This window comes from Hemitrygon akajei, chromosome 7, assembly GCF_048418815.1.
Source record: "Hemitrygon akajei chromosome 7, sHemAka1.3, whole genome shotgun sequence".
Classification (NCBI taxonomy): Eukaryota; Metazoa; Chordata; class Chondrichthyes; order Myliobatiformes; family Dasyatidae; genus Hemitrygon; species Hemitrygon akajei.
In genome coordinates, this window is record NC_133130.1 from 35,942,654 (window position 1) to 35,960,278 (window position 17,625).

The 17,625-nt window shown below is 39.8% G+C and overlaps 1 protein-coding gene across 1 annotated transcript in view; it reads right to left on the reverse strand.

The window, feature by feature from the left end:
- Positions 1–17,625, reverse strand: part of msh2 (mutS homolog 2 (E. coli)) — a 71,727-nt gene that overhangs the window by 9,597 nt on the left and 44,505 nt on the right. The window contains exons 12-14 of the mRNA XM_073050635.1: positions 10,886–11,131; positions 9,413–9,617; positions 1,982–2,229 (exon numbers count right to left, since the gene is read on the reverse strand). Coding sequence (XP_072906736.1) covers positions 1,982–2,229; positions 9,413–9,617; positions 10,886–11,131 — 699 coding nt within the window. The remainder of the gene's footprint in view (positions 1–1,981; positions 2,230–9,412; positions 9,618–10,885; positions 11,132–17,625) is intronic.

The window sequence follows — 17,625 nt, forward strand, 5'->3', positions numbered from 1 at the left end:
TGTCAGTGATATTAAACCCGATTCTGACTCTAAAGCAATATAGCTTTAAAGACATTGTGAACTCAATATTTTATTTCCAGTTACAAATGCTACCTTCCCACGTTAATTATAAACTTGAAATGAAGTGCCCACACTAATTTGCAAGACTTCAAATCCACCGGCACTTACTGCTTTCCTGAAAATGGTGACATTTTTCACAGATAGTCAATGTGAGCTGAACCCTTGTTCTCCAGCACAGCAAAAGTGTAGTCACAGCAACTTATAGAAACACAAAATGCTGGCAGAACTCAGCAGGCCAGACTGCATCTATGGGGGGAGGTAGTGACGACGTTTCGGGCCGAAACCCTTCATCAGGAGTGAAGTAACATGGGATGGTCGAGGGGGGGGGTAAGAAGTGGGGGGAGGGGGGATGAAGTAGAGAGCTCAGCCTATCACTTCCCAGCTCTCTACTTCATCCCCCCTCCCCCCACTTCTTACCCCGCCTCAACCATCCCATGTTACTTCACTCCTGATGAAGGGTTTCGGCCCGAAACGTCGTCACTACCTCCCCCCATAGATGCAGTCTGGCCTGCTGAGTTCCGCCAGCATTTTGTGTTTTTATTTATTTCCAGCATCTGCAGATTTCACTCGTGTTGCCTTTGAATTCACAGCAACTTATACTGGTCAATGCCAATTTCAATTTATTTATAAAACTGGAGCTGCTTTGCTATCAGGATCACTTTAAAACTCCTATTTCTTCCTCTGCTTTATTATATTCTAACACTTGACTATTCATATCAGCTAAAGCATTGTGTTGCTATGCTGAAAGCACCTCCCAGATCAATTGCCTCCAACAAAGAGGACAGCAGGGATTAGGGGTACATTCTCAACTACAGAGATCGACCAATTCAAATTATTCTTTCATTGTGAAAATCCTGGCACTTCCTCCCCAAAAGCAACAAAAAGGTGAAAGCATTTCAAAGAGCCAACCCGTCATTACCGAGGGGATAAGGGGATTAAAAAAAACCGCTGGCCTTGCCAGAGACACCACATCCTGAAAAATATATGAAAAACAAAACATCTGCTCTACTTGCATACAGTCAACAAGTAAACTGCAGAATGTGTACCATTATAGGTTGAGTACTCCTCATCCGAAATGCTTGGGGCAGGAATTCTTTCACATTTTTGAATACAGACTATATTGAGATAGCTTAGGATTGCCATCATTTCCAACTCTGAATTTACATGCTACCAGTAAGCAGTCTTTATCTTGAACAGCAACAAGCAGCAGCAAGCTTTCAGTCTCCACCTACAATGCTGCGTTTTGATCAAAGGATTACAGTACACTGTATTTGTATTTTACTTTTCTTTAAGGATTCATGTAAGGTATCAAAACAATCAGCATTGCAGATGTTCTGGTGTTAAGATTTTTATCAACACCAATCCTCACAAACTCAATGAATTTCTCTGCAGTTTCGTGATCAGCAGACGTTTTATCTTTAAAATTTGTTGAAGCCTTTAAAAATTTAATGCCATGCCATTTCTTAAATTCCTCCAACCCGCCTGCTGAATATTGACAATTTCCTTCAATTTTAAGTTCGTCATGATGGATCTTTGCTTGTTTCATGATCAACATACCATTACGATGCATATGTTCACTCTGACATTGACAAATCCACTCATTCAATACACGATCAAGATCGTAAGTTTTTGCTTTATGCAGTGTTTATCTAATTTTCATTAACTTCTGTTCATGACATATTTGAGGTCACTTCTCAGAACTGTATGTAGTGTATCCAAAGCTTGTGCATTATCTGGGAACCTTGGCAGTACCTTGTGGAATTTTCCATTTGTGACATTATGCCAGTAAACAAAAATATTTTGCATTTTGGAGGTTTTCAGATTTTGGAATTTAGATAAGGGGTATTCATCTTGTATTATTAATTCTTTTTATGCACATAACATATCAAATTAAACTGTTGCTACTCATGTCTATTGTTACCTTTCTTGACACGGTACAACATGGTTAGTGTTTCATCAGTGGTGAGGGCAGTCACATGCAAATTGTTCACTGTTGGTACTTGATCAGCCAAGGCAGTCAACTCATGAAAATGAGTGGCAAACATACAAAATGCACATATCTTGGTGGAGATATATTCTGATATGGCCCAGGCCAAGCCAAAGCCATCATAAGTAGAGGTTCCTCTTCCCAATTCATCAATAATGATCAGAGAGTGTTCTGTTGCTGATCTGGGAAAGAAAGAGTATGTCAAAACTATGATCACAGGGGTTAGCAGAAATCTATTTGCAGTTAGTAATTTTCCTCCAACATTAAACAGCTGCATTCTACTTGACTATACAAGTTTGTCCTTGCCTTTTCTAATAGTTGGCCTCCTAGCTCACTCTTACACCAGGCTGAATTTATCTCCCTACATGGTCCATAATTCACACTGCAATCTCTGTAACACACTACAATATATTCAAAATATGATTACATGATCCAATTTTAATTTATTTGTATTCAAGATCAGAACCATAGCTCCACCACCTGTTTCACCACTAAAGCCCTTTAATTTTATTGAAATTTTTTATTGAAATTCAGCATCATACAAACATTACCAAAAGATATATTTCAGATACTGTATGTACATATCATATATTCATGTTTGCCACAAATCTCCACATAGTATTTATCTGAGGTATACACTTATAGAAAAGAAAGGGAAAAAAAGAACAAAAGAAACACTATGTACATGTAGGGAGTGATTTTTTTTTACAATATAATCATTGATTTGTGAGAATAAAATCAGGCCTGTGGGGTAACCATTTTTCTCCAGTATGAATCAAATATGATTGACAGATGCTATCTTTTCCATTTTGTAAATGTCCATTGTAATTTCCATCCATGCATTTAAAATTGGGCTTTCCTGTGATAACCATTTCCTGGTAAGAGTCTTTTCACTAGCCACCAGCAGTATATTCATTAAACATTTATCTCTTTTCAACCATTCTTGAGGTATATACCCAAAATATATGATCTTACTTTCTAAGGGTACTTCACATTTAAAAATGTTTTGTAGGGCATTGTGTATCCCACTCCAATAGTCTTTGATAATGGGGCAATCCCAGAAAATATGGTAATGGTTTGCATTTTGATTTCCACAATTTCTCCAGCAAACAGGGAGGTTACTATCATAATGGGATTTCTGAGAGGGTGTAATAAAATACCTTATCAGGTTTTTCCACCCAAACTCCCTCCATTTCTGGTACACTTCCATTGATACCTCCATATTATTGTCCATTCTTCCTCAGATATAGTTATCCCTCCTTCCTTCTCCCATTTTGTTTTAATATATGGTTTTAATATATGAATTGTTTAATATATTAATTAATATATGAATTGTTTTAATATATGAAGTCGAGTGTGTTTTAAGATTTGACAGAACTTTATACACACTTGAAATGATTCTGCTACCATTATCTGAATTATACGCTTTTCTAAACAGTTCTATCAAACTTGTCCTTGCCTCGGTTACATTTTTCACCCTATTAACATAATGTCGCATCTGCAAATACTGATAGTCTTGTTTTTTCTAATAAGTGTTTCTCTTTAAGCATTTCAAAACTGAACAGTGTTCCTTCTTTCATTATATTGCATAGTACTGTTATTCCTTGAGCTGTCCAATCCTTAAATCTAACATCCGGTTTATTCGGCATAAAATCCGAGTCATATGCACACCATTTAAGAATTACAATATCTCCTTCTAGGTTATATTCTTTTATAATAGTTTTCCACATTTTAAGAGTCCATTTCACCCATGGGTTATCAATAGTATTTATATAGCTTGGTAGGTTATCAGCCAAAATTGCCCCTGTATGGGGATGGAAGAGTTAAAGCCCTTTAATTTGGAGAATTAGAGTAAATGACAAATATTCCCTTTTTCTTTACCATTTCAACACACTAACATGCTGCTTTTTACCCATGTTTTGTTTTAAATTACAGAGCTGCATTTCATATAAGAAAACAAAAAAGTGGGATTTATTGTTTTTAACATTCAGAAGATCGTCTTTTTCAAAAGACAGGGATCACTAACATGAAACCTTCAATTTCAAATGTTCGCAGGATATTAAAGTGTTATCAGTTATATAACGGTAGAGGAAACTGAGAGCTCTTATTAGACTGTTGGAAAATGATGCTGGTGAGGTAGTAATGGGGGACAAAGAAATGGCAGAAGAACTTAATGGGTAGTTTGCATCAGTTTTCATTGTGGGAGACACTAGTAGTGAGTGTGCCAGAGGTTTGTGAGTGTCATTGCTATTACAAGGGAAGAAGCGCTAGGCAAACTGAAAGGTCCTAAGGTGGATAAGACACCTGGACCAGATGAACTACATCCCAGAGTCCTGAGAGAGGTTGCTCAAGAGATAACTGATATATTGGTCATGATCTTTCAAGAATCATTTGATTCTGGCATGTCCTGGAGGACTGGAAGATTGTAAATGTCACTCCACTCTTTAAGAATTCAGGAAGGCAAAAGAGATGAAATCGTAGGCCAGTTAGCCTAACCTCAGTGGTTAGGAAAGTGTTGGGTCCATTATCAAGGGTGAGGTTTCAGAGTACTTAGAGATGATAAGTCAAAATCAGCATGGTTTCGATAAAGGGAAATCTTGCCTAACAAATCTGTTAGAATTCTTCAAGGAAGTAACAAGCAGGGTGGACAAAGGAGAGGCAGTAGATGTCATATGGCATTTGATAAGGTGCCTCACATGAGTCTGCTTAACAAGAAAAAATGTGGTGTTGTAGGAAATATATTGGTATGGATAGAAGAATAGCTGACAGGCAGGAGGCAGCGAGTGGAAATAAAGGGGGCCTTTTCTGGTTGGTTGCCAGTGATTAGTGATGTTCCTCAGGGGTCAGTATCAGGACCGCTACTTTTCACATTGTCAGTGACTTAAATAACGGAATTGATGGCTTTGTGGCAAAGTTTGCAAATGATACAAAGGTAGGTGGGGGGGGGGGGGGGGGAGGTAGGTAGTGCTGAGGAAGCAATATGATTGCAGCAGGACTTATGACAAATTGGAAGAATGGAAAAAAGTGGCAGATGGAATATAGTGTTGGGAAATGTATGATAATGCATTTTGGTAAAAGGGACAATACAGCAGACTATTACCTAAATGGGGAGAAAATTCAAACATCAGAAATGCAAAGAAACTTGGAGAAGTCCCTGTGCAAGACTCCCAAACGGTTAATTCACAGGTTGAGTCTGTGGTAAAGAAGACAAGTGCAATGTTGGCATTTATTTCAAGGGGCATAGAATATAAAAACAAGGAGATAATGATGAGACTTTATTCAACACTAGTCAGGCTGCACTTGGAGCATTGTCAACAGTTTTGAGCCCCTCATCTCAGAAAGGATGTATTGTCATTGGAGAGTCCAGAGGATGATTTCTGGAATGAAGGGGCTAACATATGAGGATCGTTTAGCAAGTCTGGAATTTAGGAGGGCAGGAAACATCATTTCCAGATCTACTCAGTCTAGCCCTTTCAACATTAGAAAGGTTTCAATGAGATTCTCCCCCGCACCCCCATCCTTCTGAATTCTAGCAAGTACAGACCCAGAACCAGCAAATGTTCCTCATACGCTAATCCTTTCATTCCTGGAATCATCCTTGTGAACCTCCTCTGGACCCTCTCCAATGCCAGCACATCTTTTCTATGATGAGGGGCCCTAAACTGTTCACAGTACTCAAGGTGAGGTCTCACCAGTGCCTTTTAAAGCCTCAGCAATACATTCTTGCTCTTGTATTCTGGACTTCTTTAAATGAATGGTAACGTGGCATTTGCCTTCCTCACCATCGACTCAACCTGCAAGTTAACCTTCAGGGTATTCTGCGCAAGGACTCCCAAGTCCCCCTGCATCTCTGATTCCCGGATTTTCTCCCCATTTAGAAAATAGTCCACACATTTACTTCTACTACCAAAGTGCATGACAATGCATTTTCCAACATTATATTTCTTTTGCCACTTTCTTGCCCATTCTCCTAATCTGTGTAAGTCCTTCTGCATCCTACCTGTTTCCTCAACACTACCTGCCCCTCCATCAATCTTCATATTATCTGCAAACCTGGCAACAAAGTCATCCATTCCATTAGCTAAATCATTTATATACAGCATAAAAAGAAGTGGTCCCAACACTGACCCCCGCAGAACACCACTAGTCACTGGCAGCCAACCAGAAGCGGATCTTTTTATTCCCACTTGCTGCCTCCTACCAATCAACCAATGCTCTACCCATGTTAGTAACTTTCCTGTAATACCATGGGCTCTTAACTTGGTAAGCAGCCTCATGCATGACACCTTGTCAAAGGCCTTCTGAAAGTTCAGATATATATAACATCCACTACATCCCCTTTATCTATTCTACTTGTAATTTCCTCAAAGAATTCCAACAGGTTCATCAGGCAGGATTTTCCCTGAAGGAAACCATGCTGACTTTGTACTACCTTGTCCTGTGTCACCAAGTACTCCATAACAACTGACTCCAACATCTTCCAAACCACTGAGGTCAGGCTAACTGGTCTATAATTTCCTTTCTGCTCCTTTCCTCCTTTCTTAAGGAGTGCAGTGACATTTGCAATTTTCCAGTCCTCTACCACCATGCCAGAGTCCAAGGATTTTTGAAAGAACATTTCTAATGCCACCATAATCTCTAACACTACCTCTTTTAGAATTCTAGGGTGCAGTTCATCTGGTCCAGGTGACTTATGTACCTTTAGGTCTTTCAGCTTTTTGAGCACTTTCTCTCTGGAAACAGTAACTGCACCCACTTTTCTTCCTTCACACACTACAACATCAGGCATAATGCTAGTGTCTTCCACAGTGAAGACTGACACAAAATACTCATTTAGTTCATCAGCCATCTCCTTTTCCCTGTTATTATTTCTCCTGCCTCACTTTCTAGCGGTCCTATATCCACTCTCATTTTTCTTTTATTTTTAACATACTTGAAAAAACTTTTACTATCCACTTTGATATTATTTGCTAGCCTGCTTTCATATTTCATATTTTCCCTTCTGATTTTTTTAGTTGCTCTCTGTAGGTTTTTAAAAACTTCCCAATCCTGTATCTTCCCAATAATTTTTGCTTTGTTTTGTTTGCCCTTTCGTTTGCTTTTACAATAGCTTTGACTTCCCTTGTCAGCCACAGTTGTACTATTTTACCATCTGAGTATTTTTTTCCATTTTTGGAATATACATGTCCTGCACCTTCCTCATTTTTCCCAGAAACACACACCACTGCTGCTCTGCTGACATCCCTGCCAGCAGCTCCTTCCAATTTACTTAGGCCAACTTTGAATATATAACTACAACTTTTGCACTGTACTGTATAGTGCCATTCAATTAAATTAAGAAAAAGGTAACTTTCTGCAGTATGGACAGGTGTAACACTTAGGCCGGTTGTAGGGATGTGCCTGGAGGGAGATTATTGGCAATGACGACAATAAAAGGGAATCACTGGGGGGGGGAGCGATCCCTGTGGAAAGCACCTCACCTCCATTCAGGGACCCAAATGGACCTTCCAGGTGAGGCAACATTTCACCTGCAACTCTGCTGGTGTTGTCTATTGAGTACGGTGCTCCGGATGTGGCCTCCTCTACATTGGAGAGACCCATCGTAAATTGGGGGAACCACTTCATCGAGCACCTCTGCACCATCCACCACAAGCAGGATTTCCTGGAGGCCAAACATTTTAATTCTGAATCCCATTCCTATTCGGATGTGTTGATCCATGGCCTTGTACCAAGATGAGGCTACTCTCAGGGGGTAGGAGTAGCGGCACCTTATATTCCATCTGGGTCGCCTCCAACCTAAATATCATTTTCTCCTTCCGGTGAACAAATTGCCCCCACCCCCTCTATTCCCCACTCTGACCTTTCACTTCTTCTCACCTGCCTATTACTTCCCCCGGATCACCTCCTCTTTCCTTTTCTCCTATATTCCAATCTCTCCTTCTATCAGATTCTTTCTCCTCCTGCCCTTGACCTGGCTTCACCCATCACCTTCCAGCTAGCCTCTTTCCCCTATCCCCACCTTTTTATTCTGACATCTTCCCCCTTCTTCCTCAGTCCTGAAGAAAGGTCTTGACCAAAATGTCGACCATTTACTCTTTTCGATAGATGATGCCTGACCTGCTTAGTTCCTCCAGTGTGTGTTGCTTTGGATTTCCAGCATCAGCAGACTTTTTTGTGTTAGTACTTGACTTTCTTAATATCCAGCAGAGTCTTACAATCATAAGACGTGAAGGACGAATAATTACATCATTAGCTGGAGATCAGAATGGTCACTGCAACTGGGTGCGCTGCCATCTGGATCTTTTATCATTCAAGAGCCCTGAGGTAATGTTGCAACCCCATAAAGCTCTGGTAAAACCACACGTGTTCAATTCTGGTCATTTTATTATAGTAAGGTTGTGGAAACTTTAGAGAAGCTTTGAAGAGGAGATATAACTGGAGTGGAGAGCATATCTTATGAGGACGGGTGAGCTACAGCTTTCCTCTTTGGTGTGAAGGAAGATGTGAAGTAAATTGATAGAGGTGTACAAGATGAAAAGAGGCATAGACTGAGTGGACAGCAGAGTCTTTTAGGCTATTGCTAGGGCAGAAATAGCTAATACAAGGCATAATTTTGAAGTGATGGGAGGAAAGCGAGGGAGAAATGTCAGTGGCAAGTTGTTTTTATACAGAGTATGGTAGGTGCGTGGAACACACTGCCAGAGGTGGTGGTAGAGCAGATACATTAGGGACATTGAGGAGCTTCTTAAACAAGCACATGATGAAAGAAAAATGGAGAGATATGTGGGAGGAACAGGTTAAATTGATCTTAGAATAGGTTAAAATGATGGCATAATATTATTGACTGAAAGGCATGTACTGACAGGTACTGTTCTGTGATTCTAAGGCAGGTAAATGGTGCTCTGTTAAACATGTTAAACTTTATTGACCAGTTAAGCAGATTAAAAGAGCTGTATAATTTTACCTGCTCTTATTTTTTCAGAACCTGTCAATCAAATTTCTAGGCCCACCAGTCTGATTGGCATAAATTAAGCCATCAGCAATTGCTTTATAACCATGATACAAAATACATAGGTCTTAACTAGACATGCTGGGAATTTATTAACAGTGAGCTAAAGATCAATGAAAAGCCATAAGTATAGCATCATCTAGATTACCTGTCAGCACAGGGGACTCTCAGTTGCACCAATTAATTAATTCCATTTAATTCTGTTTTGGCTCTTCCATAGAAAAGATCTTCAGAACTCATAACTTAAAAGGCTAAAACAGATTGAATAATTGCTGACAGATTTAAACCTTTTTCTTAAAAACAGTGATTCACTTTTAAGTAGAGCACTAAGATAGTTATGGGAGGTGCGTTCTTACCTCAGGATGGCTGCAGTTTCCAACATTTCTGCCATGAATGTTGAAACACCTTTGAGTTGACTGTCACCAGCACCAACCCGAGCAAGGATGCAGTCAACGATACTTATCTCTGCAGAATCACAGGGTACAAAACAACCAATCTGGGCCATCAGAACTACTACACCAGTTTGCCGGATATATGTTGACTTACCGCCCATATTCGGACCTAAAGGTATAAACAGAAGCAAATCAACAAAAAATATAGTTTACAAATTCGAGATCCCAGAACATATTTATAATCTATCAGTTAATACAGGTTTTAGGATATCCACAGTGTGTGTTGAAAAACCCTCATTGTACTTTGTCACTTTTAACTGAATGGCAAAGTTCTGGATCTCTACTGCTATCAGTGCCCTGACAGTAACGATGCTTTAACTCATATGTACAGATGAAAGATAACAAGCTGAATCACCCACATTTGCAGTCAGCTGCTGTCCTATAGTGAAATTACATTCTGTACGAATGTATAATAAGAGGGAAGAAAAATGAAACGAAGAGGAAGATCATATGATCAACGGACACATCAGCTGCAAGAGCAAAACATAGCCAATAGAAATTGCTGGAAACATTTAACAGCATCAAAACTACTTTTGATGAAATGTCATTAGCCTTTAACATTGGCTGTTCCTCTCATCGTGGCCTAGTGGGCAAGGCAACAGACTAGTAACCTGAAGGTCACCGGTTCGAGCCTCAACTGAGGCAGCGTGTTTGTGTCCTTGAGCAAGGCACTTAACAACACATTGCTCTGCGACGTCACCGGTGCCAAGCTGCATGGGTCCCAGTGCCCTTCCCTTGGACAACATCGGTGGCGTAGAGAGGGGAAGGCCTGCAGCTTGGGCAACTGCCGGTCTCCCATACAACCCTGCCCAGGCCTGTGCCCTGGAAACTCCAGGCGCAGATCCATGGTCTCTCAAGACCGACCGATACCACCACCACCACCTCTCATCACAGATGCTATCTGACCTGTCAGTGTTTCTAGCATTTTCAGTTGTTCTAGTTTCTATTTCAGTTTCCAGTATCTGCAGCATTTTATTTCCTGCTACAAGAAATCTGCAAGGAGTTAAATATTCCACTTAAAGCAAGGGATCACCTCTGTGTATACAACACTGTATTGATTGTTTCCTTACATAGTAATTTAGGTCAGCAAATTCTTCAGATACAATAAACCTAGTTTATAAACCATCACTCCTCAATAAAGATCAGAACAAGATTAAAACATCACGGGCAGCGTCTGTGTAATGAATGTGTTCTGTTTATATGGGTGGCCGCAAGTTGATTTTGTCCATAAGTTAGTAAGCATGTAAAAATCATTTGATACGGTGACCATAGTAATGCAAGAGTGGGATCGAGAGCACATAGACTGATAAGAAAGAACAATTACTAATAAATATGTTATTTCACTCAAGTATTTTATCTAATAAAATCATCAATTACCTGTTATTATATGAAACATCTGTTTATCTTTCTCAAATGTAACATCATTGGGTATAAAGGCCACATCGTCCTGGACCTCAATGCACGGATGCCTGGAAGCCTTTAGGATAATCCGCCCTTGACCCTTTGGAAGGATCACAGGCCGCACATACGGCACAGGTGCTCCATTAGCTACATGTGCAAAGCTGACCACAGCATCCAGTTGTGCAATTACATCATTTAGCGTCTGCTGAGGCTCCACATACCCTGAAAAAAAAATAGGGATACATCAATCTTTTGATATATTGTAAAAAACACAAACTTGGTTTGCAATGATTTTGGATAACTACTGCACAGATGCAGTGGATATTTGGAATAAAACTAAAAAAATGCAGTAAATATTCCGCAGGTCAAATAGTCTATATGCAGAGAAAAAATTCAGTTAAGTTTTACATCAATAAAGTTTCATCATTCATTCTCATGAGATCATAGACTCAAAACATTGTTTCACTTTCACAGGTGCTACCAGACCAACTATGTATTAACAGCATTTTGTTTTTCTTCAGATTTTCAGTTTTACTTCTTTATCAGGGTATGGAAACAAACATTTAATGGGAAATTGGAGAAAGATGCAGAACACGTTAAAACTTTGAGAACATGAAAGCCAAGCAATCTCACCCTGCCCACAGGCGAAGCCAGTGCCTTACCATAATGGGGAGGAGTGCAAAAAAGGCCTGCGAGAGGTATGACAGAGCATTCTGACCCCATAACAAAAATACATTTTGAACCGATTTGAGATATACCAATCTGAATTTTTAATTCTATTTCTGCCTCTGAAAATGTTGCCCAACTTACTGATTTTCCCAACATTTTGTGCCTTTATTTGATACCCAATGATCCATTCTGCTCTATCTGACACTCCTGCCACCTAAAACCCCCTGCCCTGTTGTCTGTTTCCAACCAGGTGGGACAGTTAATACTGAAGTTCCCAAGTTTTCTAATAGTATTCAACAGGCAAATTTACTCATATTTCAGTAAAGCACAAAAAATTCATTTAGAGTACTTATTACCTTACAGCAATTTTTGGGATTATTCTAGAGGAAGCAAGCAAAGTGTCTGCTTCTGCTCAACATATAATAGCCTTTTCAACTTCACTGGCTAGGAGAGCTATTTTGCTACACTGGAAAGAATCTAACCCACCTACTGTTTTTTATTGGCTCTCCTCCATTACGTCATGTCTAAGCTTGGAGAAAATTAGAAGCCGGACATTTGATACATCCTTTAATTTTGAACAAGTCTGGCTACCCTTTATTCAATATTTTCACATGATTTAAGTTTTTATTTATTTATCTTTACTCTTTTCGGAAAACCCTTATCCGTGAAGGTTCGGAGATGACTGGAAGGATTTTTTCCCCCCTCTCTCTCTTTTTTAAAATTTTATCCTCAATTGGACTGCCCCAATCTTTCTTTTTTCTTTCGTCTTAGTTAGTTAGTGGGGTTTTTTTTCCTTTATTAAATAATATTTCCAATTTTTTTTATGATTGCTGTGAGGAGTTGTAGTTTTTTTTTGACCATTGTATATATAACAGCATAACATTTTACCTATCTGATTTTGACATTATATATTTTGTTTTTTTATTGCTGTTTATGTCTTTTATATTATCTGTTTGCTAAACTCCTCCTCTGACTTGTATATTTTTTACCTGAAAATCAATAAAAAGACTGAAAAATTAAATGAGAGTATTACATCCATATGACCTGTGCAAGAACTAGCAGCACAGTTAGAATCTGAATTCTCAACCTTATTACCATTGGAAACACAACTTTGGGATATACTACCAGGATGAAATATTATTGGCTAATCTTGTTTACTGTTGAGCAATCATGGAAATGAGCAAAACTGAGGGATTGCACATTGGAACCTTATGAGATTAATGGACTTGTGTAAATTCACTCCACTCCATCCCCAACAAAAAATCCATGAATAGAAAAGTATTGGATAATTGACGTAGACAAAATGTTAAATGTTAAAAGGCTACCATCGTATAAATCCCATATTCAAAATAGACAAAGATCTGTGTGTTAGGAAATCCATCAGCTACCAATTTTTTTTTAAAATTTAGAACCATCTATAATGCTTTAGAAACTGCATCCAGTTTTTAAACAAATGAGAGACTGACTGACAAACATATTTTACCCCAATGCAAATTCAATCTAAACTGAAACCATATAACCATATAACAATCACAGCACGGAAACAGGCCATTCCGGCCCTCCTAGTCCGTGCCGAACTCTTAATCTCACCTAGTCCCACCTACCCGCACTCAGCCCATAACCCTCCACTCCTTTCCTATCCATATACCTATCCAATTTTACCTTAAATGACACAACTGAACTGGCCTCTACTACTTCTACAGGAAGCTCATTCCACACAGCTATCACTCTCTGAGTAAAGAAATACCCCCTCGTGTTTCCCTTAAACTTTTGCCCCCTAACTCTCAAATCATGTCCTCTCGTTTGAATCTCCCCTACTCTCAATGGAAACAGCCTATTCACGTCAACTCTATCTATCCCTCTCAACATTTTAAATACCTCGATCAAATCCCCCCTCAACCTTCTACGTTCCAATGAATAGAGACCTAACTTGTTCAACCTTTCTCTGTAACTTAAGTGCTGAAACCCAGGTAACATCCTAGTAAATCGTCTCTGCACTCTCTCTAATTTATTGATATCTTTCCTATAATTCGGTGACCAGAACTGTACACAATATTCCAAATTTGGCCTTACCAATGCCTTGTACAATTTTAACATTACATTCCAACTTCTGTACTCAATGCTCTGATTTATAAAGGCCAGCGTTCCAAAAGCCTTCTTCACCACCCTATCTACATGAGACTCCACCTTCAGGGAACTATGCACTGTTATTCCTAGATCTCTCTGTTCCACTGCATTCCTCAATGCCCTACCATTTACCCTGTATGTTCTATTTGGATTATTCCTGCCAAAATGTAGAACCTCACACTTCTCAGCATTAAACTCCATCTGCCAACGTTCAGCCCATTCTTCTAACCGGCATAAATCTCCCTGCAAGCTTTGAAAACCCACCTCATTATCCACAACACCTCCTACCTTAGTATCATCAGCATACTTACTAATCCAATTTACCACCCCATCATCCAGATCATTTATGTATATTACAAACAACATTGGGCCCAAAACAGATCCCTGAGGCACCCCGCTAGTCACCGGCCTCCATCCCGATAAACAATTATCCACCACTACTCTCTGGCATCTCCCATCTAGCCACTGTTGAATCCATTTTATTACTCCAGCATTAATACCTAACGACTGAACCTTCTTAACTAACCTTCCATGTGGAACTTTGTCAAAGGCCTTGCTGAAGTCCATATAGACTACATCCACTGCCTTACCCTCGTCAACATTCCTCGTAACTACTTCAAAAAATTCAATAAGATTTGTCAAACATGACCTTCCACGCACAAATCCATGCTGGCTACTCCTAATCAGATCCTGTCTATCCAGATAATTATAAATACTATCTCTAAGAATACTTTCCATTAATTTACCCACCACTGATGTCAAACTGACAGGTCTATAATTGCCAGGCTTACTTCTAGAACCCTTTTTAAACAATGGAACCACATGAGCAATACGCCAATCCTCCGGCACAATCCCTGTTTCTAATGACATCTGAAAGATCTCCGTCAGAGCTCCTGCTATCTCTACACAAACTTCCCTCAAGGTCCTGGGGAATATCCGGTCAGGACCCGGAGATTTATCCACTTTTAAATTTCTTAAAAGCGCCAGTACTTCCACCTCTTTAATTGTCATAGGTTCCATAACTTCCTTACTTGTATCCCACACCTTACACCATTCAATATCCTTCTCCTTAGTGAATACCGAAGAGAAGAAATCGTTCAAAATCTCTCCCATCTCCCTCGGCTCCACACATAGCTGACCACCCTGATTCTCTAAGGGACCAATTTTATCCCTCACTATCCTCTTGCTTTTAATATAACTGTAGAAGCCTTTCGGATTTACTTCCACCTTATTTGCCAAACCAAACTCGTAACTTCTTTTAGCTTTTCTAATCTCTTTCTTAAGTTTCCTTTTACATTCTTTATATTCCTCGAGCAATTCCTTTACTCCATGCTGCCTATATCTATTGTAGACATCCCTCTTTTTTTGAACCAAGTTTCTAATATCCCTTGAAAACCATGGCGCTTTCAAACCTTTAACCTTTCCTTTCAACCGAACAGGAACATAAAGATTCTGTACCCTCATAATTTCACCCTTAAATGACCTCCATTTCTCTATTACATCCTTCCCATAAAACAACTTGACCCATTCCACTCTCTCTAAATCCCTGCGCATCTCCTCAAAGTTAGCCTTTCTCCAATCAAAAATCTCAACTCTAGGTCCAGTCCTGTCCTTCTCCATAATTATATTGAAGCTAATGCTATTGTGATCACTGGACCCGAAGTGCTCCCCAACACATACATCTGTCAGCTGACCTATCGCATTCCCTAACAGGAGATCCAACACTGCCCCATCTCTAGTCGGTACTTCTATGTATTGTTGCAAAAAGCTATCCTGCACACATTTCACAAACTCTAAACCATCCAGCCCTTTTACAGAATGAGCTTCCCAATCTATGTGTGGAAAATTAAAATCTCCCACAATCACCACCTTGTGTTTACTACAAATATCTGCTATCTCCTTACACATTTGCTCTTCCAACTCACGCTCCCCATTAGGTGGCCTATAATACACTCCTATCAGTGTTACTACACCTTTCCCATTCCTCAATTCCACCCAAATAGCCTCCCTAGAGGAGCTCTGTAATCTATCCTTCCAAAGCACCGCCATAAGATTTTCTCGGACAAGCAATGCAACACCTCCTCCTCTGGCCCCTCCTACTCTATCACACCTGAAGCAACTAAATCCAGGAATATTTAGTTGCCAATCACACCCTTCCTGCAACCATGTTTCACTAATAGCTACAACATCATAATTCCAGGTATCAATCCACACTTTAAGCTCATCCACCTTTCTTACAATGCTCCTAGCATTAAAATAGATACATTTAAGATACTCTCCACCTCCTCCTCTCTTTTCATCCCTAGCAATGCATTCAAATTTATTATCCTTTTCTTTCTTCTCCCCTACAACTTCGGGCTGAGCGCATCCCTCCTCCATCACCTGCCTGTCCTCCCTCACACACGGTCTACTTACTTGCTCTACTGGTGAACTAACCTCCTCTCCCATAGTTTCCTCAAATTGATTTCCGCCCCCCCATCTTACTAGTTTAAAGTCTGCCCCGTAGCCCTAGCAAACCTCCCCGCTAGGATATTGGTCCCCCCAGGATTCAAGTGTAACCCGTCCTTCTTGAACAGGTCACGCCTGCCCCAGAAGAGGTCCCAATGATCCAGAAACTTGAATCCCTGCCCCCTGCTCCAATCCCTCAACCACGCATTCATCCTCCACCTAATTCCATTCCTACTCTCACTGTCGCGTGGAAGTATACTCCAACAGGTATCAAGACTGTCAGTGAAATTAAACTACAGCAGTCTTAAAGCTGTTATGTTACATTATAACCCTTGACTGGTAATCTTTGCTCTGAAACTAATCAATATTACATCAGACTTACAAGCACTGTATGTACACACAGTCAAGCAACTGCTCCTGACCGTGTCCTCAGTACTTTACAAAAAGGGAAACAATTTAATACAGGCCAAGATGAATCATCACCCAAGTTACTCAGCAAGAATTCAGCAGAACATTGTACAGGACAGCACAGGAATTGCTATTTGGCCCATGATGTCTCTGCCAACCAGGATGTCAAAAGAAATTAATCCCATCTGCATGCACAGGACCCATTTCCCTCCATTCCTTTCATGTGTCAGTAATTGTCACTATCATGTCTGCTTCTACCACCATCCCTGCCAGTGTATTCCTGACACTGACCATTCTGTATAACTGAACTTACAAGTACATCTCGCTTAAACATTTCCCTTCACACTTTAAAGACCTGCCCTCCTACATCTTACATTTCTACCATGGGGAAAAAAGGACTATGTCTACCCCATCTATACTTCAATTTCATAAACTTCAATAAGGTCTCCCTTCAGCTCCAAAAAAAAAACCAATTCAAAGCTATACAATCTCTCCCCTGCAAAGCCTCCAAATTCTCCTTGCATTGAGGTGTCTAGAATGAATGAACACAATAACTAAAATGTAGTCTTACAAGTTCTATATAGCTGCAATACGACTTCCTTACTCTTATACTTACTGCCCCAACCAATTAAGGCAAGCATGCCATACGCCTTCTTTACCGCCCTATATACTCACTGCCATTTGCAGGAATTTATGAACTTGGACTCTAAGATCCCTCTGTACATTAGTGCTTTTTGGTGCCCTGCCATTAGTGTGTACAGTCCTCTTACATTTGACCTCCCAAATTGCAATCACATTTGCCTGGATTGAAAATTTTGGTAGGATGATTTTTAAACAATTCTTAGATAAGATGACATCTGAATTGTCTACAGAATGGCAATGATCTTATAATAGAAATTCAACATTTTCTTTTTTAAAAGAGGTTTGAGATTATTGTATGATCAGAATAATTATGGGGGTGGAGGAATGATGGCGCCTAACGGCGACTCCTTTGCTTGCATCTTCGGAAACAGCTCTATTTCTTCCTTTAATATCTTTATTTTTTCCTTTCAGGGTTCTTTTGA